At 36.2% G+C, this 25,659-nt stretch overlaps 1 protein-coding gene across 1 annotated transcript; it reads right to left on the bottom strand.

Moving 5' to 3' along the window:
• Window positions 1-10,831: 10,831 nt before the first annotated feature.
• Window positions 10,832-12,067, bottom strand: LOC140231533 (putative histone H1.6). The gene has a single exon (XM_072311668.1). The coding sequence runs from the start codon at window positions 11,952-11,954 to the stop codon at window positions 11,388-11,390; it is 567 nt and encodes a 188-aa protein (XP_072167769.1). The 5' UTR covers window positions 11,955-12,067; the 3' UTR covers window positions 10,832-11,387.
• Between the last annotated feature and the right edge of the window lie 13,592 nt (window positions 12,068-25,659).

The following is a 25,659-nucleotide window of genomic DNA, read 5'->3' as shown; positions in this document are numbered from 1 at the left end:
GCAATTACTGGCAGAACCGAAATAGGTCTGTAATTACCTGGGTCATCCTTGGAACCTTTCTTGAACAAAGGCGTCACTTTTGCAATCTTAAGTGCATCTGGGAATTGGCCCATTTCCAATGACAAATTAAAGATATAAGTCAATGGGGAAACAATATATGGTGCTGCGTCCTTGATCAATCTTATTGACAAATTATCATAACCATGAGACTTTGTAGCATCAAGAGCATATACAATATCCATAATTTCTTCTTCTCTTATAGGTTTCCAAGCCAAAGACTTTGTGTTTCTGGCACCCAAATAATCTTGAAAACAACTATTAGGAGGCCCATTTGGTATTTGCTCTGCCAAATTTGACCCAACAGTGACAAAGTAGTTATTGAGTTCTTGGGCTATTTCATTTTCAGAAGATACAACTTTATCAATTCCACCTTGATTAATAGTTAACTTTTCTATATCCAAATGCTTATTCTTACCCTTTCTACCAATTAACTCATTAATAGTATCCCAGGTCTTTGTCATGTTACTTTTATTACGATTAAAAGAACTGCAATAATATAATCTCTTTGCATTTTTAATGACTGTTACCAAAGTGTTTCGATACCTTTTATACTTGTTTCCGTATTCGTCACTAAAATTTGAAGACCTGTAGTTTTTGTAAAAGTTGTGCTTCTTCTTGATGGATTTAAGAATCGCTGATGTGATCCAAGGTTTCTTTGGGCTGTTCTTTTTCTGGGATACATTATATTCTATTGTAGGTGCATGCTTATCACATATTTTCTCAAACATATCATGAAAAACTTTATAAGCTGTGTTTACATTGTCGTATCTAGATACATGTGCCCATTCAGTTTTCCCTAGATCCTCGTGAAATGACTGGGCATTAAATGACTTGTAGGATCGGGCAAATTTCTGCACAAAGACATTCGTATTTTTGTTCCCATTTTCAAAAATTACAAAAATTGGAAAATGATCTGACACATCTGTCTCAATGACACCTGAATGAATTGTATGACTGTACACATTAGTATAAATATGATCAATAATAGACGACGTAGAATCTGTCACCCTTGTGGGTGACGAGATAATCTGTTGCACTCCTGTACTCTCTACCATACTCAGATAATCATATACCTTTTGATTATTCGTTTGAGATATGTCTATGTTGAAATCACCAAGAAGTACAATGCCTGTTTTTCCAACATTAAGTTCCTCTAAAACATTAAGCAAGCTATTTCGAAATTGTTCAACATCAGTATTTGGTTTTCTATAAATTATTCCTATCACAGTTTTATCAAAACAATTCTGATTTATCCTCAACCAAAGACTTTCCGTGTGTTCAACATAATAATTCAATGTAACATAGTTAAGCATCTTATGAATATAAGCTCCTACTCCTCCACCCCTCTCCTTTCCCTGGCGGCAATTGACCTCCAAAACATAATCCTGTAGTGGTAATGTGTTAACATTACATGTACTAACGTTCCAAACTTCAGAAAGTGCAATAATATCAAACTTGAATTTAAGGCTGTGATCATACAATAATTGCAGTCCACTTATATTTCTATTTAAAGACCTAACATTGACATGAGTGATACTAAGAGAGTTCTCATTTATTTTATTTATTTCATTATCAAAATCACTGGGACATAATTTGTATTCATGAACTTCCAAAGTATTGACTTCATTTTCTATCATTACTTATTAGGTTGGAGTTTATCTTAAATTGGGATTAACAAGGTCACAGGCTATACTATAAAGTGAAGTTTGAAGTCGCTATAGGAAACATCATCAAACCCCAGATCAAAGAGATCATCCGGGTTCTTGATGATCCTTGTCTCTCCAGTTGTTAGTTTGCAAGACACATTCCCGTACTTGCTTGTTGTGGATTTGACATTTGGGGCCGTGATTATACCCTCGCCTTTGGAATATTATCCTTCACAAGTAAAGCATAAGGGAACACACGAAAAACTATGCACAGAGTGTCATGCCAACTCTGGGAAAATTCAGGAGATTTTATAATTTTACAGGTAGATTTTATCATGTGAACTTTAACGACCTCCAACTTCTGCACATTACCTTGAACAGCATAATCACAGTAAGATCCCCCAATCATACCTCTGTACTACATAATTCTGAACTTAGAGTAAATGACTGGAAATTTATTTGTCACAAAACAATTTTACAGGTAAATTTTCGACATCAATGATGAATAACAAACAGACAACAGCAGGAAAGTATTTGGCACCCTTAGTGCTACCTCAATTTTTTTTTTCAGTTTCTTCTTTTCTAGCAATATCAAATCAAAACCATTAAAATTTTTGCAACAGGTCTGTCGTGAGCTCATAATAATAACAATAATATAACAATAATCTAATAATAATGATAATAATAGTAATAATAATAATAATATCTTCTTTATTCATGGTACCGTAAAACGATGAATGTTTGCATGCATTTTAATTTTGCGAATTTCGCGAGCGCAAAGATTCGCAAAATTAAAATGCATGCGAAAGTTCTTGTTTACACTATATGCATTGAATGCCAGTGGCAGTTTGCCAAAATTTTATGCTGCAAAAAAGGGCGTCGGCTCCAATTTGCAAAAAATTCATGCCGCGAATATATCATGTTTTACAGTAGCCTCTTCAGTGTTGCCACAGTTCTACCAGAGGGCCCTGCCATTATTATCACCCTAGTGTTGCCAGGTACTCATTTTTACATCTGGGTTGAGAGGGGCATGGTGGGTGAAAACATCTTGTCTTAGGATGTAAGCACTAGGCAGGAATCAAACTAAGGCCCTCTGATTGGGAGTCGGAGTCTTATCTACTATGCCATGCACGTACAGAACCAATTTCAGAAAACACTTATCTACGAGACACAGAGTGAAATATTTTCCATGCAACTCACCTCATTATCAGTCTCCATTGAAGGTAGTATCAAGCCATCTCCTGTGAAGAAATGTTTAGATATTGGTTAATAGCTACAGCGAACCGTCTAATATTACATCTGATTTAAACACCAAGATAACTCACAACAACATATTGTACCACTACTTCAAATCATATAAGATGGTCCCAAATCTTGCCAAATAAGATTCTCATGACAATGAAACAAGTTGTGTCATAGCTCATCAAGATATCACCAAGAGTAAAAGTACACCTGACTTGCTTCAAAACATTCAGATATAATAACATTTCAGTAAAATGAGCTAGAGAGGGAGCCAAACACATTGTACCATATTATGTGTCTGTACTGTATGCATATACGGTGCACTCTCATTATAACAAACAGTTATAATTAAATTCTTGTGACATTCTTGTGCAAAGTAAAAATTCAGGTCCCAACATCATTATCTACATATCTTTATAAACTTGACTGTTTGACTAAAACAATTTTGATATATATATAACAAAAGAAAACTGTGGGTCCCAAGGACTTCACTGTAACAACAGGAGATGCCTGTATCAGGAAATGCTTATTTCAGCAAGGATTTATCAAGGCAGTGAAAATGAGAGAAGACCAAGAGTCTTCCAGATGAATTGCTATAGAAGTTTATTAGAGGTCAGTTGACTCCATTCCTTCATCTCTTTCTTCTTTGTTTTGACAATAACTGAAATCAGGAGGCAAGTTGAATCAAAGGAAGATGCAGTAAACATCATCACACAGAAGAAGGTGTGGCTGATGGGGCAGGTGGGCAGAACTTAGAATGGCAGCTTGTTGAAGATGATTAGGTTTGACTTGGTGGATTTGCACAATAAGAGAGGCCACCATCCATGGGCAAGGCCAGATGATATAACACCTTGGACAGGGATCACATTCTAAGAATGGCCAAACATTTGAACTCCAAATACTTCATTTTCTTTTCATCTAAGTGAATGGGGTTACAGCTGAATACAAAAATCAAATGCTCAATTCAACTTCTCAAACAAGTTAAGCAATTTGCTGATATCAAACCATGAAAACACAATCACAATACACACTATTAACCTGGTTCAACTTTCAATTTTCTTTCCACTTTTCAATTCTTTAAAGATGTAATGACAAGTATACACACTTCTTTGGCTCAAGGGGTCAGGTCCATGTAATTCTTCCAAGTCATTAACTAAGGTTATAAAAATCACACATGTAGATTTACTTTACCATTTTACTATCAAACATATTAGGTAAAATCAATTACAGTAATGAAGCCCTAATAGGTCTGTACATCTTTCCAAGTCATACCACCATAAAATTCCGTCTCTGGAAAAAAATATGGTATCAGAATAAGAAATCAATCTCAGATTTGACTGTGAGAAGAAAAAGAAAAACTTCATGAGTTTTCCATCACCCCCTCCACATCATTGCAACATCCGCCAAAGTTACCCTGCCAATCATATACCATAACTGTTTTTATGAAAATGCATCACAGTGGTGTTAGGAACAATCGCTGCACCTACCTTAAGAATATACACTATTTCTAAACAAATTTTCTAAAGCGAGAAAGTCACCTCTGACATAAAGGCAACTGCACCCTAAATGAAATAATTACCTGCACTGGTATCATCAATAATGCCAAACTCATTCTCATACATCTGCTGTGCGATCAGCTTCTCCAGTTTCCTTCTCTTTGACCGTGGAAGCTGCCTGATTATTCTCTTTCCCTGGCGCACCATGGCAACCGACGGATCAAAGATGTAGTCTGCCATGTCCTCGTGCCGCTGGGATGACCCACCCTCAGTGATGCCTTGATCCAGTCTGGGATGTTTGGCAATCATCTTTGCAGTTTGATCCATGGTGTCCGGACCAGAGGCATAGGCTACAGGATTCATCCAAATACCAAAGAAAATCATCCTTTAACCCATTGAGGACGGGCTGAGTGATTTTGCTACAAAACGCATTTCCCATAGATGCTTGCCCGAGTATACTCAGGACTCATCCTCAATGGGTTAATATAGTAAAGATATAAAGTCATAGTAGCAGAAATTCCTAAAATTATCCCTCCTGAATTCTTAAATCTAGATGAACTAGCCTCAATTTGGTGTCCTTCATTGATAATTTCCTTAACATCAATCATTATATTTTGACAGTGTGATGCTTTCAAGAATGTGTTAGAAATGAACATGGAGTCCAACTCACATCTGGCATAATTACGCTTAACCTTTGTACTGAGAATTGTGGAACACAAAGGAAAGAAGAAGTAACCAACCTGGACTGTTTCTACAACCTTTTCTGTCCTTTTCTCTCCTTTTCTCTTTCAATCTATCATATGATATATATCTGTCTACTTCATTAGATATAATGTTTCTCTGTCTCTACCTGAAGTGCTGGAAGATGGTTAGGTTTTTTTTTTCATCTTTTGTCTTCTTAGCATTTGGAGGTGTCTCACTCTCACTGTGCTTGATGTAAGGTAACATTATTGCAGGACATGAGAGAGCAAGAAGACTCACTTGATGAGTTGGATGTATTTCCAGTCTCCTCATCTTCCTCTCCTTCATCTTCCCTGCCTGTCTGCCACACTGGCTTCATCCTGGGTACCATCTTGCCAATCACATTTGGGTCTGGCACAGACAACGACCCAGATGACGACACCCTGCCGTCATCTTCCCGCTCATCTCCCTCTTTTTCTTCCTCCTCCGCCTCCTGTCCTGCCTCCTCTTCATCTCGTTTCCTCTTGAAGTCTTCCTGATGAGAAGCTTCTTCGGGAGAGAGGGGTTCATCCTTGAGATGCTGAAGACCAGAACTTACCCCAGCCGAGGCGGGGAGGGTTGAAGTTGCCGGAGGAAGGGTTCCCTCCAATGATGCTGATGTTGATGGGCGTGGCTCTGATGCATCCATTTCCCCAAGTGATGAAGATGGATACAAACCATGGAGGGTCTGCAGATAATTTGCTAAGTGAGATAAATCAAAGAATGTAATCATGATGTCATATTTGACATTGAATGTGAGCTAAAATCATGATTATTTGAATTTTGATTGTTCATGATGACTGCCATTAAAATCATTCCTATTGATGACAAACACTCCTAATCATACCAATGACAATCATGACTGTGATGACATTACTACTACCTGTATTATACAGTGTATTACTATTTATAATGATAATTATTGATATTATCATTATCACACAGTTAATATTACTATCATTAGCATTGATATTATTATTATCATTATCATAAAGGGAAGAAGCCTTTTATAGTCTAGAAAAATATCTAACATACTTGTAAATGATGACTGAATAACATGTCAAAATCTCAAGGATGTCTGGGGAGAACAAAGTATTTACAAGTTTGCAACAGTCACTGAAACCATGCATTCATCATTTCATAGAACAATTATTCATACATTATCGATATCTATATATGATCTTTACCTCTGTGTCACCAATGATAATTAAACTTAGCAGTCACTCACATACATTGGACTACCATTCATGATTCTCTCAATCTCTTATGTTTACCATTTTAAAATATGACCATGCATCACAAACCAAAAAAAAATCTCACAACCCAATTGCACATAATTGGTGAAATGGGTCAACCTAGCCAATCTTGAGGGGTTTTTTTTTATATTTTCTGAAAGAGCAATTCTTCTTATGTAATTCAAAAGTTTGGAATCACAAAAAACAAATGGGAAAATGTGTTTTGCACAGCTTTTCTACAACACATTTTTGTATAATAGAATACACAAAGTATGATAAGGTATGTCTTTAGAGGCCCGTTTCATTTCTTTACACATTCTTCAATTTTAACTCTCGAGAACCTTTGTAAGAATGATGCTACTGCTCTGAAAGTTAGCAGTAGTCATGAATGGAATGGGCCAATAGAGTGTGCTAACTTCTAGCTTAATCTGATGATCCCTTCATCATGGTTGCTATAGAGAGTTTCACATCCTGTTTTTTGTCCCAATCATTGCACAGAGCACAACTTGGTGAGATAATCACAGCACATGAATAGACCCTAAACTTCAAAGCCTCTTTTCTCAAAGTTTCCAGAGTGTATACCTTCTTTCCAATATTTAGGTAGATTAGGAAAGTCCACTTTTATTGAGTTATTCATCATTCCAAAGCTTAGGGTCTGCTCTTTCAGAAGCTACCCTTAACTCAAAATCCATGTCTTGAGACTTTTAGTTGGCTTTGTGTTGCAGGGTCAAATAGAAACTACTCATCAACATTGAAGTCAAGCAGAGTGTGGTAGAATTTATCAACACATACCCATGGGATTTGGTGTGTAAACAGGATCCTCTGTCAGGTCTGAAGATGGAAGAATACCATGCCTTTGCAATGCATGTTCTGGAGAGATATAAAAAGATATAAAAATGAGATGTGAATTTACGTGATCTGAATTTGAGTACTACAGCTGTATATACAATTACATGTTATATGATGATCATATGTATTTGATAATGAATATCATTAATGCCATATCAACATATTTATGTGAATATTCATGATACAATACATACATACACACAAACACACACACATATATCGACCTATAGGAATGCGTACAAATATTATATACACAGATGCATAATAATGTAATCATACATCATTTTTGTATATATATATATATATATATATATATATATATATATATATAATCATATGCATACATACAGAGAGAGAGAGAGCAAAAGAGAGCAAGATTTATTTATTATTTTTTCGTATTTACTTATTGGCTATGTTTCCTGTAATTAATTATGAGATTAATCATAAGATCACTAAGTTTTAATCATCACTCGACAGCACGGATCTCACCTTCTGATAACGTATCGGACACTTGTCTGGCGTTGGGCATCTTGGAGGTCAATGACATGTCATCTTGGGTATCATGTTCGCCCGAGAAAAAAGCGCCGATGCGCAGCCTCTCCGCTACCGACGGTCCCTTAGGATTAGGCTTCCCCGGAACTTTGGGGATGGACGCCAGCTTGCCTGTCATGACTAACATGACCTGTCTGTGTTTGGTACTGTGGTCGTGAGCCTTCACAGAGTCCAGGCGGAAATTCGTAGCTCCATGAACGAATGTGTTGGTGAATTCCTGATCGTGGGTGCGCTGGTACTCGCGACAGTACATGCAAAACATGCATTCTTTATCCGGGTTGAATTCAAGCCACGGATATTCCACTACCCAGTGTGGAATAAAACTGCGGGTACGCTTGTGTTTGTCGTAGGCTTTGTAGATATAGCTTTTCGGTGACTTGTTAGCTAGCAAGGCCATTTGAGCACTCTGGGCCGAGTCCAAAGCGTTGTTCGTCGCTGCGGCTCGTTCGTATTCGCCCCCTTCCGCAATAGCACTACCGCATACGCTTGCTTGTACGGTAGTGTTTATGTCCATGTCGCCAGCTCCACTCGGGTGGATGTTGTCAGCTTTCGCTCCGTTCCCCGCAGCAGAGTCATCATCCATTGTCTGCTAGTGCCACCAGCGTGTTCTACAGGTGTTGCAGATAAGTCTAGAGGGTAGTACTGAAATAAAAACTTATTAAATCACACCATTTTCCCCAAAAGCGATGACAACTTTATCAGTCGATCGGGCAACAGTGAGCTAGCCATACGCTTCCTTCTGCCCGATTGTCCATCATGCATAATGAGGAACTTGCCCGCATGCGCAATTCAATCCGGACACTTGCCCTGCAGGGCAATCGTGAACGGACTGTTCCACTTTGTCAAGGGTGGGGTTTGTTGAAAAGCCAGGGTGTAATAATATCCACGCCACTTCAACATCGTGTATTTGAATAATTTGAGTTTGATTTGGACGTATTGAACTGACCAGGTAGTGTCACAGCATGTAGTAATATAATCTCAATACTACATTATATTGCAAGAAATAACTATTTTCATTTAAAGTGTAGTTTGTACACCTATGACCTAACTCTTGTAAATGAAAGCTTCTTGGCCGCCCGCGAAATTGGATTCTGCACAACTATGCCTGGATTGGAGTGTTCCATGACAAACGATACGTGCACAGTACACGTATATTGGTGCTTGGGGATTGATTCATTATTTTGCCATCTTTGCAACCATTGATCCCATCCTCTTGTTAGCATTTTCTTTCGTTGATCAGTGCACCCATGCTCAGACGTACCTTACCAATGCCAAACCTATAAAGAGTATGGAGTAATTGCCTGTATGGTTATGCATGTTATTTAAGGCCCTACTTTATGTATATCATAGATGGATAGATAGACAAAATGAATAGATAGATAGATAGATAGATAGATAGATAGATAGAGAGATAGAGAGATATAGATAGGTAGATAGATAGACAGATGGAGATATACCGGCTGTATTATTGATAAATACACAGTATTGTCGTATAAAAGTCGTCCAGAACAGGTATTTAATGTTCTTATTCTTGTAATACCATGTCGTATAATGTCTATTATTCATTGTGATATATTCGCCAAAATCGTTGCTCACAGATATTCTATATGTGAGTAGCTACTTTCATAGTTTGTAATCTCTCTCTTCTTCTTCTTAAGTTACTGTTGATATTATGCTGTATTATGTCATGTTTACTTCCTGGGAAGAAATATGTTCAGCTTGTTTTTGTAGCTGTTTTTTAATTGTTACTCTTGATAATGGAGATGTTAGGTGGATTGTGCACTCTAAGAAAAATAGATGCAACTTTTATAAGAAAGTTATAACTCTCTAAGAAAAAAGATGCACCTATACCAGTGTCTATACACTGGGAGCACCTTACGAATGCAACTTTGCACCTTTCAAACCAGAAGGTACACAGCTGCTACCATTGTGATACTGAGTATGAAAGGTGCTCCCAGTGTGTGATACAGTGTATTACAATGTATATAGTAAAGGTGCGAATTTTAACCCATTTACTTAGCGTGTGCCTTCTTTCAATATTATGTCTAACAGTATGTATCTATTAAGCGTTGAAAGCAGTTAATGGATATACATGTACATGTTTGTGTGTGTGTGCGTGTGTGTGTGATATAACAGTATCGCGGAAACTTGTCTCTCTCCCTCCCCCACTCATATCATATACATACATGTGATATATAGGTATAATCATTATGTCCATATATGTATATATATATATATATATATATATATATATATATATATATTTATTTATTTATTTATACATGTATATGTATACATTTGTATAATATATATCATTATGCACTACAATATATATATATATATATATATATATATATATATATATATATATATATATATACATGTATTACAATAGATATGTAGGTGTATATACATGTATTATGTATGTGTGTAACGTTTATCTCCCTCTCACGAGGAATATGCTTCATCCTATAATCTTCACATGTCGCCGTCTAAACTCCCTCAACTTTCTTCCCAATTTCATCAACTAATTAAAATTTTCTTGAAGTTTAAGTGCACGTATTGTACAGGTTTGAGTAACTGTTTCGCGTGTGAGTGAATGCGTGTAAAGCACTTGGACATGTTGCATGTGTCTATGATTTAAAAAGGTATACTGCATGAATATACATATATATGATATAAATATTATATATTTATATATATAATATATATTTAAATATAATATATATTTATATATATATTTATATATAATATATATTTATGTATATATATGTTTATATATACAGTATAAATTTTTTATATTTATTTACACGTAAATGTCTAAATAACAGCTCTCTCTCTCTCTCTCTTTGAACACAACAGCGTTTAAACGCTTCTGACATCTTCCGTGTCACGCAATAAATAACATGTCATTCAGCCACCCCAACTACACATGAGACACGGACAGTTGCAAAAACAGTCCAATACGTCCAATCCATCACCAATGCAATGTCCGTGATACATCAGCGCACACTAGTTTTGCGTAGAAATAAACATACAGCAGCAAAATATAATATGGCATTTTAACTTTTTTATTACAAAGGTTGGTTCATAGTCCATGATTTATATAAGGTTAAAAGTCTCTTGATTTTTCCCCTCTGGAGTATCCACATAAATAGATTTATAAAGTCTTTATGTACACGTACTCAAAGACGATATGACAAATGCAAAAGTCTCTCCATCATGTCCATAAGTTGTTCACATTATTGGGCTGTCGCGAGTCGGATGATATCGCTGGTTAACAAAACGAAAAAGATAATGGCAAGTTCTCGAGAAGTTCGTCGAATTATTGATAATATGATGAGACGCGATTCACTTGGAACTGGTCCTATTTCAGCGTCAGCTATTATGTCCCACAGTCGTATGATGATGCAGCATAAACATAAACAGCAAATGAATGGTATCCATGTTGACCAGAGATGAAGACGCTGTCACACGAACACTACACGAATGGATATGTCACTGGGTTGGTATTGAATCTCCTTACAAAAATATCATACAAGTCTGAAATGTCACTCCACTGCAGCCTTATTCAATGCGAGTTCTCTTTACTTTTTCGCTTTCTTCCCCTTGGCGGGTTTCTTCGCTGGCTTCTTTTTGGGTGCCTTTGTTGCTTTCTTTGGAGATGCTTTCGCCTTCTTGCCTGGCTTGGCTTTCTTATCAGCTTTCTTTGCCGCTGCCTTTTTCACTTGCTTCTTGGCTGGCTTCTTTGCTGCAGCCTTTTTGGTCTTCTTTGCGGCTGGTTTCTTTTTCGGCGTAGTTGCCTTCTTGGCGGGCTTTTTGCTCGACGTCGCCTTTGCCTTTTCTGCCAGGCGGAAGCTGCCTGACGCACCGCTGCCCTTCACGTGTTTCAGCTCTCCAGACGACACCATCCTCTTTAGGGCGAGTTTCACGTGGACGTTGGCCTTCGCCTTATCGCCGACTTTGAAATTGGCGCAGATGTACTTCAGGATCGCCTGTCGCGATGACCCCTTCCGGTCTCCAAGAGCGCCGATAGCCCTGGTGATCATCTCGTTGTACTTGGGATGGGTGGCAGCAGCTTTTGGCTTTGGTGCCTTCTTTGCCTTCTTTGCAGGGGCAGCTGGTGGAGCAGCGGCAGCAGCAGTATCAGCCATTGTTATTGTTGTGGTGAGACGTGAGTTTGAACGTGGATCAACCTCGTTGACACAAACTGCGTCGTTAGTCAATGAATGTGGGTTCAGAGAGCTGGAAGGTCTATACGCCAGGGCAATTCAGCTGAAAAGTAACGCCGCTGAGGACGCACTTGTATTTATAGTCGCTTTGCGGACGTCGGGGAAAGCTTGTAAATAGAGTCTGCTGCGAATCGTGAAAATGGCGGAGATAGATACCTATGTGTTTCTTACCTCAGATTTGGTTCGCTTTTGCGCAATGTTAAATCCATTGATTTCCTTTCTTTTCTCATGTGCAAAGACCTTATACATTCAAAATTTTACCACTCTGTTTTCGAGGCTCATGTCTTTCCTAATTTACAGAAAACGCGAGTGTTTTTCAAAACCTTTACAAACTTAAGAAAAGTGATATTCTTATGTTATCCTTTATTTATGGACTAATTAATGAACATTTCGAGCTCAACTTTTCCATTGTCTAAGAACAGTTTTTCAACTATACATTTCAGTAAAATATGAATGAATTGGGCTGAATGTAAATATTCTATAAGGGGTAAAACCACCCCAACTAACACATATTCTGCCACATCCGCCATCTTGCTGTTTTATTTTTTCCAAAATAAAAGCAGAATTTTACAAAATATATAAATAATTTCTATAAACAAACGTCAGCATAACGTCAGATAGTTATATTGAAGTGCATACAATTTGAAATCGTGGAAGATTATGGCAAAATAATGACGTTTAGAGCAATTACATGTTTCATATTGTTACGTTCAAACGTGACCTCCGCCTGCGAAGTTCACACAACGGAGCTCGTCTGTCAACCACACCTTCAGCCTTTTGATGTCAAATTTTCACCTTCAAACAACAAAAAAGTGACGTTCAAAGACTAGAAATGTCAAATATGCTGACAATATGAGATGTCAAATTGACTACGAGCACAATTTCGATAAACTACACCATAAAATGTGTCTGAATTAGTTTGTCGTATGTTCCACCAACGCCGCTCGCGTTGCTTCTTCGCAGACGAAATTTATCGCCGCGATGCGGATAACGCGGTATAATGCAGGCGAGTTTCGCTTTTGAGCGATGAAAAGAAAGACCGAAAAGAAGGAAATTTTGACAAGTTTATCGAAATGTTTTGACTTTGAGGATGATATGGTCTAACTTGGATTAGACACGTTATATGATATAGAGGCAAGACCCTAAATTGCAGAGACAAGGCTAAAAAGCGTCGCTGTGATACAATAGTGACGAACGGACGATCCTGTCATTCGGGCGTATCTCTCATTGGGTTATACTCAATACTCAACACCAGGTTATTGCTCTCTCGCTAGTTTCCTGGTAACATCACTTAGCAACAGACACACAATTTTCATTTCATTTCCCAAGCTTTTGTGCTTTATTTGTCATTTGGATAATAACAATAGGCCCTACATGTCCCACTTTCATAGAAATTCCGGTGTATTTCTCCTTCTATTACTCAAGTACCTACGAAGAATACAATGATGCTAGTCTTTCGTTTGTTACGCTGCGCATGACGGATACTAATGGAACCGATGATTTTTCGTATCCGCTTGAAGTTTGTAAGCATTAAGCCATATCAGTTACATATTTGAATCATAATTCATGCTAATACTCTTTCCGTTTATCTTTTCAGTCTATTGCCATGTTCCGATGACCTTTCATTCACTGTCAATCAACTTATTTGATGTATAGTTACATATTGATATGAAATATACCGCGCACTTATTAGCAATAAAGTCGTGGTAGATAAGTGGAAACAAAAAATGTTGGATTTTTTTCTAGGCAGTCGAATCCTGTTCTTTGTCAGTTTTTTTTTCTTCATCTGGTCAATATATCCACTGCAATCCACATATAAGATTAGTCATTCATATACCCAACAAAGTGGTTTTTACATGCTGTGCTGTTAGACGTTAATGGATCTGGCAAAAGAAATCTGTAAAGTCGTATTATTCATCTTTCTTGGTTTAACGACTGCACCGTGCTCTTTTTCGTTTCTGCACATCAAACCGCCTCAGTGAAATTTTTACTTATGTTTCAGTCGAGTACCCTCTTAATTAAGTAGTTCTGGCCCATTGTGATTCTTAAATGATAATTATACACATGTAAATCATACGTGTATATCATAAGGCCTACACACTCTCATTTTGCGTAGCATTTAAGTGTATTAATGGATGGTGTCTGTGCTGTTAAATGCTCAGAAAAATTATCAGTTCTCCACCATTTTGTTAAGCTTGCCCTGCCATTCGAATGCAAAATTAAGCTTCCAGTATGCATAATCTTCAAACAATTGAATTACAGAAACAAAGTCAAGGTTAGAATATGCCGAATCGATCGTCAGCAATATTATACTTTTATAGCAACCCTTTTTCGTCAGCAAACCTTAAGTTAAAAACCTTGTTATGAGCTCATAAGCAATTCAGTATATTCTCCCCTTCCACACGATAGGGACAATAGCAAAAAGGTTTATAAAAGAGAACCAATGTGACCAGACTGCATGCCTTGGTTACATTATATAGATGATGACTGGTTGGGGAGGGAACATACCGAATGTTCCACCCGAAGGGTTTGAAATGCTGTTGACAAGGTTGAGGAAGGTTAGAAGTCCCGAGACGAAGTCGAGGGACTTATTGCCTCCCGAAATAGCATTTCAAACCCTGAGTGTGGAACGTTTGGTACATGTTCCCGACAACAAAAGTCATCATTTGTTATACTATATGGGTTAGTCAAATTATCAAACTTTCGTACACATTAAAATAATCGGTCATCTGCTTTTTCACATTGAATGGAATAGGCAAATTTATCCTATCGATTGCGTGAAAAATATGATCGTTCAATCGTTTGGTATCGTTTGTCATTTGTTACATAAAAATGTTTTCCCATGGGAGAACATTACCAAAAATGTTCTGCCCATGGGCGAACATAACCAATGTGTCTCCATCACGTGACTGTGTTTAACCAATCACTAACTGGTATTTGTCTAACCCATTTAATATAACATATTACAGTGTATGTTTTGTCTGTGGTCAGAGACGAGGGGTGACAAAAAGGGTTCACTTTTACCCAATCATGGTGCGGTGGCCGAGATTACATAACTTTCATTCGACTCTGTCTGGCAGACTCTCAATAAAATACACATGGGAAATACTTTTGGCCAATCACTATCCCATCTGGACTGCCCATTATAAGCTTTTGTTTTATGGAAATTGGCACTGCCCGCCCGAGCAAGTAAATCTGATAAGTCTGGTAGTTGACCCTGAATGGCAGCTGCCTCCGCCTCTGGGTGGGGGTGGGAGGGGGGGGGGATTTTACATAATAAGCCCACTTTGCAGGGTGATACAAAGCTCCTGTCGATTGAAGTTGATATAGGGGAAATATAGGTGCTTGCTTCTACTTCTACTGGGTAAATTAACACCAGAACTTTATAATTTCATCTGAGACATGCTTGCATGTCACAATGGTATACAATTTAGAAGATGTGGTCAGTTCAAAGAGTTGTGACATCGCGTGCTGCTTCATATAAAACAAAAACAAAAACAGTAATTTCGTGAAAAAAAAATGTCCCAAAGCAATTGTGACATTGCGCTGTTTCGTACAGACATTTTGTGAAATATCACTTCGTTTTCATCACGTTCCACAGAATACGTATGATTTAATCTACCTAGGCCTACTTAAACTTTCATTTCCATCAGCAGAATAACATTCACATGCACAGTTCAGGGGAAAAAGCAAACGTTCATGTGAAAACAATAAATTTTCCTAGTTATCAATTACTAACTTATGATATATCGAGTGATCAGCGATGCATGTCTATAAGCTCTTCTTTTTCCTTTTTTATAGTAGATCCCTCTTTTCTATCACTTTATTTTCTTGCATTGTTTCTCTCACACTATACATTCATTCGTATATATTTTTGTACTATACGTTCATAACTTGTATTTCTTTTTTACTTGTATAGGGCCTACTTTTGATATGAATAATCTATATACGTCACAATTCACCAAATTTTCATATTGGGGTATCATAACTAGAGCACAAATTTTATATCAATACATTACTGTAAATATCTGGCAATACATTCGCAGATACCTGTCACCATAGCCAGCTTTATGATATTCGCGTTATGTTGAATATGAAATTGTTACTCTGCTCCCGCATTCCATCAGAGTGATATTACTAAACAATAACTTTTCTAAGAATGGTGTCATTTCACTATTTTTACATTTTCAGCAATTTTTAACATTTAATATCATGATAATCATGCCAAAAGTGGCGATTACAATTACAAGGATAAGGAGACAATTAAAAAGTCGAATGAATGAATAGCGTTTTCATTATGTTACGGCAGTATCATAATTTTCTTCACTAACCCTATGGTCGATCAAAAATTATTACCCTTGAGTTAAGTATATACCTCAAGTATTTTATTTCAATTGATGTTTTTTTTTTTCTTCTGAGGGGGCCACATCCTACAAGCTTTGTCTTTTTAGAGGGTCCCTCCATTTTTCGAATTTTACATATTGCTTACTTCCCTCTGATCACTTGAGCTTAATGACAATTTATAATTATCATAAGGTTGTACAATTATTGAACACTCTTTTCATCTTACACACTTTTACCCATCACCTTATTTTCTGTTACCAAAAAAAGTTATTTTTGATTTGCTTTTGTTGACAAATAAGAATGAATTACATTGACAATTGACAAAAATAATACATTTGACTGATAAATCTTATGTTCACAATCGTAACATTACTATTAATAAAACATACGTTCGTGTATATGTCTTTAGGTAATTCAAAGATGAGTTTAAAAAAGAAATAACAAAAGAGAGAAAAATCTAACTAAAAACAGTTTTCAACTGTTAATTCTGAAGTAATATGAGCTAAAAGTCGAAATGTTCAATAAACATATTTCAATTAACATACGTAGATTTGATAATAACTAGGCAAAACTTTGAAAAAGACGTGCTACCTGCAGAGCTTTAGTTACAAAGATTTTAGGTCAGGCGAGCAAAAAAAAAAGTTTGTAATGTCCGCAAACATATCACGCATTAAGAAATGTGAAATTAATCAGAATATTGCACACCTTTGTATATCAATACATATACTCTCAACACGACTCAGGGAGTTTGACACTTCGGCTTGGCGTTTTACTACATCACAAACTCAAAACGTTTTGACAGGGGGAGGGGGTATAATTTAGCATGTATTTTTCATTATCATTGATGTTAAGTTATCTATTTCATCGCTTTCATTAGCTCTCGAGAAAGGTTCACATTTATAAAGGAACTCCCGACATTCAACGTAGAGGGCATTAAAGGAGACTCCGGCATTGTCCGGATAATTTCCAAACTATAAATCTGGTTACAGGGAGACAGAGTTTCAGAATTTAAAGTGCGTGGGATGAGGAATGAAATTGTTTTCTAAACTTATAAGAAATTACAATGAACAAGGATGATGACATGGCAGCTTCACCGTAAGAATGCATGAGTGTAGGCTCAGTGAAAGAGAACAAAAGAAGAGGAGCATGCATAGGGCCTGCATTCTACACAGGTGAACCTTTTATAAGAAAGCGGTATTGTAATGGAATAAACTGCTACTTTTATGAAATATGTGAGCTTTCTATGTCACCATCCTTGTTCAGTGTGATTTGTTTGGGTTTTTCTGAGAATTGGTATCTTTGCTCAAGGACCATAATAAATTCCACAAATCTATACATGGAGCAGTAGATTTATGTACTACATAACATGAAATATTATCTGGATTACCCATTCTAAAACTGTAGAAATAAGTCACTATTCAAGATCAAACGATGTTGCGTCCAGATGATAACTGGTAGTAGTGTAATGACAGGTATGATAGTAGTGATGATGATGATGATGATGATGGTGATTACTATTATTCATATTATCCATTTCTAATTTCATTAGGGCCTATCATTGTTATTAAATCTCATTATCATCATCATCATCATCATCGTTATGTTATTATTATTGTTTTTACTATAATCATCATCATCATCATCATCACTATCATTAATTGCATTTAGATATAGCATAGATATTCAGCTATATGTACCGAACTATGCCTTTTTTTACAGACCCCTTCCCTACCCTTCCCCACCCCCCTCTCTGTCCAAAAAAAAACAACAACAACAACAACAACAACAACAAAAACAACAACAAAAGAGAATGTTGAATTTTAACAATGATTATAAGCCTTCGTGTATACAATACATGAAGTTGTACGGTTGTTGAAGCTATTATTCTCTTTCCTCAATATGCAGTGATAGTGCTTATATACATTATCATGTCTATACCAACGTGCTGTAACAGCTTCCACGATATATTCATGTTTTTATCTTATCGTTAATCTCATATTTGGCTATTCATCGATACAGCAATAGTTCGGGCTATTGTGTCATGAGACTCACCTTTGGAGTAAAACAGTATACGTTGATGTTAAAGGGATGGTATGGTTTTGGTTGAGATGGGGCTTCAAGTTTGCAACCTTTTTTTTTTGTGAAATAATGGGAAACCTCTAATGAAATGATATGCAAAAGCATACAATTCTAAGAGAAATTCAAAGTTTATTTAATGAAAACTCATTTTGAAATGAATGAGATATCCAGAAATAAAAAGATCCTAATAAAAGATGGGACCCACTTTTTATTAGGACCACTTTGTTTGACTTTGATTTTGTATATATCGGCCGTTTTAAAAAACCGATTTTCATCAAACAAAGTTTGAATACCTCTTAGAATTGTTATGCTCTTTAATATTTCATGAGTGGTTTCTAATGATCTCGCAAAAAGTTAGAATCTGAAGCCCCCATCTCAACAAAATCTACACAATCCCTTTAAAATGTTTTTGATTGTAATGTCAACGTCATCACCCAATACCGCACGGTGATGCATACTTGAATAATGTACACCATGGATGGCCAGGTGATTACTTTGAATAAAGTCAATTCCCTTTGTTTCGATTTTCGAATTGTCTCGGCTGCTTACTCATCTGGAACGTGACGATCGAGGACTTTCTGAATAAAAAAAAAAAATTAAAAAAACTATACTTTTCTGAACAGGCAGGATGCGCAGCGCATGAGTAGCGACGTTCTCCTCTTCTCTTTGTTTCCTCTCTGCGTCTCTCCCTCACTATTAGTGTTTGTCTCATCTCTCTGTCCCCATGTCTGGCTGTCACTCTCTACTGCATAATATAATATAGCGATATAGTATGAGATCTTACGCATATTATATAAACATATATATATATATATATATATATATATATATATATATATATATATATATATATATATATTCATATATTAAAAGTATAAATTATTTATGTATATATCTCTCTTTACAAATATAAATATAAATATATATATATATATATATATATATATATATATATATATATATATATATATATATATATATATAACATATAAGATATATCATATATAATCAAATTTATGGTATTTTATAGATAATACTTTGTAGAGATAATGGGGGGGGGAGATTTTGATGTTGCTCATGCTATACTGCGTTCAGATTCATATATTTGTTTTGTTTTCCAAGAGTAATGTGAGGTGCAATGCATTAGGTTCTCTCTTTTCCTCTCCCGTTTCTAAAGCATACGCTGTCAGTAAACTGTAAGTTAGACCTAATTGCGAAGAGGTGGGACAATGTTGTGGGTTTTTTTTTTTTTTTTGTATTTTATTTGTGAAAAACCAGGAGGCCATCAATAATCAAATATTCAGACAATAATGTCAAACTGTTTCCGTACTTGAGAAGTTGTGCTTTATTCAACATCCATCTTATTCTGAAGGTATATTTCGTAGTAGCAACAGTACTCGAAATTAACCCATTGCCCATCATCAACGTAATGGATCTAGTGCAAAGTTTATATTAAAAATCTATTGATGACTGTGAGGAACGCGTTCAAGATGAAGGATGCCTAACCTTGTCCCAAAACAGGAAGCGTCAGAGTGCATAGTGTATGCTGTTGCTGCAATTACTACAATATCATTCTTCAATCATCGCCGCCTCCCAACAGAACCAACGCAGTGCATGGTCTTTTGCTTATGTTTTTTTTTTTTTTAAGTCCTCCTTGAAACCCGCTTCAGTCATATCCGAGATATAATTTGCATACGAACCATGTAGGGCCTACTCTGTGATGTATCAATGTTTACGACGTGGGCTGTAAGTATGTATTAAAGGGATGGTATAGTATTGGTTGAGGTGAGACTTAGAAAAAATGACTTTATGAAATATGAAAGAGCTTACAATTTTAACAGGCATTCAAGGTTTATTTGAAGAAAATCGGCATTGAAATGGCTGAGATATATAAAAAAAAAAGTCAAACTAAGCGATCCTCATAAAAGGTAGGTCCTATCCTTTGTTTAATAGGATCGCTGTATTTTTGGATATCTCAGCCTTTCAAAACCAATTTTCATCAAATTAACTGTGAATTCCTCTTAGAATTATATAGTATGCTCTTTCATATTTCATAAGAGGTTTGTCATTATCTGAAAAATCATTTCCACCAAACCTGCGATTCCTCTATGGCTGAGAGCAAAGAGACAAAAAGAGAAAGAGAGAGAAAACAGCGATTTATATCTCGATTCTTGCCTCTGTTCCTGTGGACCTCAGCACACACACACACACACACACACACACACAAAAAAAAAAACAAACAAACAACAACAAAAAAACACGTGATTTGAATCTCATTCAACTCGCGCTTTTCTGTGTGTGAATGAGCCTTATATAACAACAGCATAGGCTACATGGCTTATCCCTAATTTGCGACCTGAATACGGACAGATTAGCCAGCCAGGGAAACCCGATACTCGAGGCGCGTCCGCGCCATTTTGCCCGCCCAGCGCCGTTATTGTAATATCATCCATCCCATATCATTCAGCACTTCCGGTATATCAAGTGATGTGTAACGCAACACCTTCATTCTTAGGCAAGCCCATCACAACAATAACGCCTATAAGAAAAGTGGATAGAAATCTTTCGTATATGCGAGTGTAGACATGCAAAGCCTCTTTACGGACATCTAGGATATCAGCATTGTTCAAAACACCAACACCGTTTGTATTAGAATAAGACGAAAATCCTAATCCTCATTGATATTAGGTTCACGTTATTGTTCTACGTGTATATTTTTTTCTTGTCCAATCCACGGCAGATAATAATTGCTCGGCATGCATAATCATGTTGCAGTTATTATTCAGTTCAGTTCAGTCAAGTTCTGTTTATTTTTTTTTTTTTTACATCAAGCAAAAAAGAAAAAAATTGTGTGACACATAAAGCATGCCTTAGCTTGATTTTTTTTTTTACTTGATGTTAGTATATTTATGGTGAGCAAGTAGAAAAGAATGAAAAGGTGGGTTTTTTCATCTTTTTCTTTCTATCTCTTTTTTCTTATTATTCTAACCCCCCCCCCCTCTTCCCTCTCCATCTCCCTTCCCCCTTTCTCTCTCTCTCACCCTCCTTTTCTCCCCTATGGCTCTGTAAAGTTACCTTTTCTACGACCCACCTGTTATACACATTGTATTTAGATTGTTTCTATATCCCCGTCTACACTTTCAGAGAATATTTGCGTAGAATTAATGTAAAGTTGACTAGAAAATATAACTCGGAGAAATGGAAGTATGTTTTCCCTCATCATTCACAATTTGCATCTCTTAAGACACCCATATGTTATCAAAATATGTACCAAGCAGATGTGGCCCATTTGAAATGAATGCCAGAATATGTATATCACGCAAGTTATGTCCATTTTCTGATGCATAGCTCTCTGGTTCAGACTCCCTCCTTCATAATACTCACCAGAAAATTACTGGAAATCGCGTATTCTGCCCTATATAAACTATAATAATATGTCTGTTTTTCTACAACAATACGAATGAAGCTTGCATGGTTGGCTAATGAAGTTATTATCATTGAATCTCTATTATTTTCCGTAAGGATTTAGTATAAGGAATGTATATATAGATCGATCAACTTTCAAGTGTTTTATTTTGGCATTCATTTACTTTAATGAGTCAAAAACGTCTGCTACGTTGATGGTTATTTTTAAGTCTCAATGCGCATATCATTTTCCCCACTAGTAACCCACGATCTTCTTACATTAAAGGGTGTCTTCTTACATTATAGGGTGTCAATATCTCTCAGATAAAATTACCCAGCGTCCTTTCCTTGCGCATTCTGATATACATCACAAGAAGACAACTCGCATTCGACTTGACTTTTAAACAACAGTGCAGAATTTGTGCATTTTCAACAATCGACAACAAATTTTTAGTATGATATACTGAATTCCTATATTGGATTTTTTTCCTTCCTAAAGGTATTATTTACCATTTGCAGATGATAAAAAAAAAAATCAGCTTAAGTGCTTCAAATAGTTCTAAAATGTGAGTCAGGGATAGAAGCAACAAATGTAAAAAAAAATGTTAATCAGTATAATCAATGTAAAACGTGAAAAATAGTTAAGATAAGATTGTTTCTGGAATAAACTGTCTACAGTTATATAGTTTATGAGAAAAATAGTGATACATTTGTATCTCCTTATATTCTAAGTTTTGTGATACAACTGACCTACACATAGGCATCAAAATGTGATAATTCAAACATTTTCTAAATCACTGCATTCCCCCTTATGGTATATATAAATAATATCTTTAACCACAGTCTTGCCTGGTTATACATTGGATTGTTTAGCGACATTAATCCATCATACAAACAAACACAAAGAAATATTGAATGCGGGGAGAGGGTGCAGCTACCCCCTTCCCCTCCCTGGCTTATTCGTGATCTACTTTTCCTTTGATATTAAGGCACATTCGTTTATCTCTATTTTTGACGTGCAACCCTGAAATACAGTGTGCCCTTGTAGCATGGCATTATGTTTCCCCTTACACTCTTCTTCAATGCACCTTCTGATTAAAAGGCATCACATCGGGACACGCCAGATCATCCAATTATCCATACATTACCTGACAATAGTTCATTTTCTTGCAGTCGACACTCTCTCTATAATTATATATCATATACATACAATATACCACATCCATTCTTTAATGTCAAACATTGTGTGTGAATTTCAAGTATGTGAATATATGAATATATAAATACATGAATATATATAGTATGAATTCACTATCTTTATAGTATCTCAAAGCTGTGATTCCGTGCTGTTTACCAAATAACAAGACCACTAATGTAAATGTGTCATTTTTCAATTTTGTAGTTTTCCCATATTTTATTAGGATCAATGGTAGGCCAAGGCCCTAATATTGTTAATGAAAGGGTAGACTACACACGCTAAAAATACTTATAAATAGGAATATTATCTTCTTACACGCTGTCATAATTGGTCATCCTCCTATCTTGAGCAAGGGGACAGTGTGTGGTGAAATAAAGAAATTATTAGCAAAAGTGACGCGTTTTAATGTACAAATTAAAAATTAAAAATTTTGTATTATTTTCGTGATTATCAATTCTAATTTTCATATATAGGCCTTTTATCCGTGGTGTACATATTATTTATGCCATGTCATAGAAGATCGCAAAACATGTAAAAAGAAGACACATTGCCAGTTCCATTTGATATGGCATGGTCCAAATCAATGAAGTGACCACATTATTCATGCCACCTTCAATTTCGCTGCGTCCATTTTACTTGTCGATTATTACGTGTAAGGACAAGAGTGCCTGATGCAGTCAGTACAGCTGTACTTGGTGATGCGGAGAGAGACAGTCTGCATAGCGCCCTCTTGTAAGACTCCAGAAACCATGGGTATCACAATGAACTTGGGACTGTTATTCTCGGAGCATGTCCTATTAGTTCCCCAGGGTTTAACTCCAATAATCTGTCAAATTTCTGTCGTGTGACTTAGTTTTGGGTGTAAAGTTTCTCTTGTATTTTGAGTCACGCTTGGTTCAAATAAGAGCTACAAAGGGCACAATCTATAAAGATCATACCACAAATTTCCTTCCAATTCATTCATCAAAAAGAAAAAAAATAAGCGAAACCACTAATGTGATTCATAAAAAATAATTTAATGGAATATGCCTACATTTTTATGGGCTTTGTTATCATTCATGAATATATCATAGTGCATCTGTAATAACGACTTTGAAACTGAAAAGAAAGCATAATCTTGTACCGTCTATGTTAGAGGGTCAAAAAGAAATTTCCGAACCAAGAAACACTTAGCATTAACATGATTAATATCATCATATTAATGTGGAATCAGTTCAAGTAGCAGAAAAAAAAGTAATAGAAATTGGATATTATCATCTCTTTATGTATTTGCATTAGTATTGTGATCGCTATCACTGTCTCGTGAAAACGGATAAAAATGCAAGCTTCCATTACATTTCTCATTTCATATGCCATTTTGCAACTTCCAATTATTCTGTTTGATTTTATTCTTTTCAATCAGATTGACAAGACATGGGAGAGCATTTTAGCGCTGTGATATAGGGTATTAGGTTTAGTTTACTGTGAGGATTAGGAGTAGGGATATAAAGTTATGTTGGTGAGTCGAATTCATGTCTGGCTCAGCGTGCAGAGAGCAATTGCGACAGTAACAAATGTCATGGAACCACTGAAATGCCTTTCAAACTCCGCCCCCCCCCCCCCCATCAAACACACGCACACACACACACACACACACACACACACACACACACACGCACACGTGTACATTTATAGGCAGACAGACTTTAAGAGGAAATCCAACCCAAAATGAATAAACTCTCAAAGAAAGAGAGAAAAAATCCCTATTGAACGTTAAAAAAATGACATAAATTGGATAATAAACAAGGAAGATATGACATTTTGAAATTTCTCATTTCTTTAAAAACATTTCTTGACCAGTTCTTATGAATATTCAAATGAGCTAGTTGATGATATCATGCCCTCACAGTTTTTCATGCAAGTTATGTATGAACTTTGGAAAAATTGTTGTTTTTTTTAGCTGATACATGGTAAAAGCATATTCACATACCAAAATATATCAGAGTAAATATTACTTCTTTATATTTTGGCTGGTTATAAGGCAAGTTTGATACTTATACAGTTGGAATATGAGATTTTTTTTGTCATTTCTGTAACATGAAATGACTGAAAAATTGTGGGAGCATGACATGTGTTTTCCAAAAAATATTTTGAAGTTTCAAAAAGTCATAACTTCCTTATTTCTTGTCATTTCTGCACTGTTCAGCAGGGATTTTCCCCTTTTCTTATGAAGTTGATACAACTTTGGAGTGACAAAACAAGAGACAAAACACCAAATGATACAATATCAAAGAGGGAAACACCACAAATACGTTAAATGCTTAGACACTTTTATGTGTCACTTTTAAAGAAATCCTTCAAGTTTTCGATCGAAAGATTACCAGAAACGCCTATACAACATTATAATTATGGCAGTTGAACTTACACGCCCTTATGTCCCCCTTCTGCAACGAGTACTGACAATGTTAAACTGTCTACGTCACTCTCTATCTCTGAACACTTAAACTGGTTGTTCTGTTTCTCCCTCCCCTATCTTTTATTTAACCCTTTCTGCCCCAGGGGAGGTGGACATTGTGTACAGGGCTCGGGTTTCCTATGTCAATGGACTCTCAAAGCACACAA

This window comes from Diadema setosum, chromosome 8 (genome assembly GCF_964275005.1).
Source record: "Diadema setosum chromosome 8, eeDiaSeto1, whole genome shotgun sequence".
NCBI classification, from domain to species: domain Eukaryota; kingdom Metazoa; phylum Echinodermata; class Echinoidea; order Diadematoida; family Diadematidae; genus Diadema; species Diadema setosum.
Note: the sequence above shows the minus strand (reverse complement) of the source record. Positions and strands in the feature narration are given on the sequence as shown.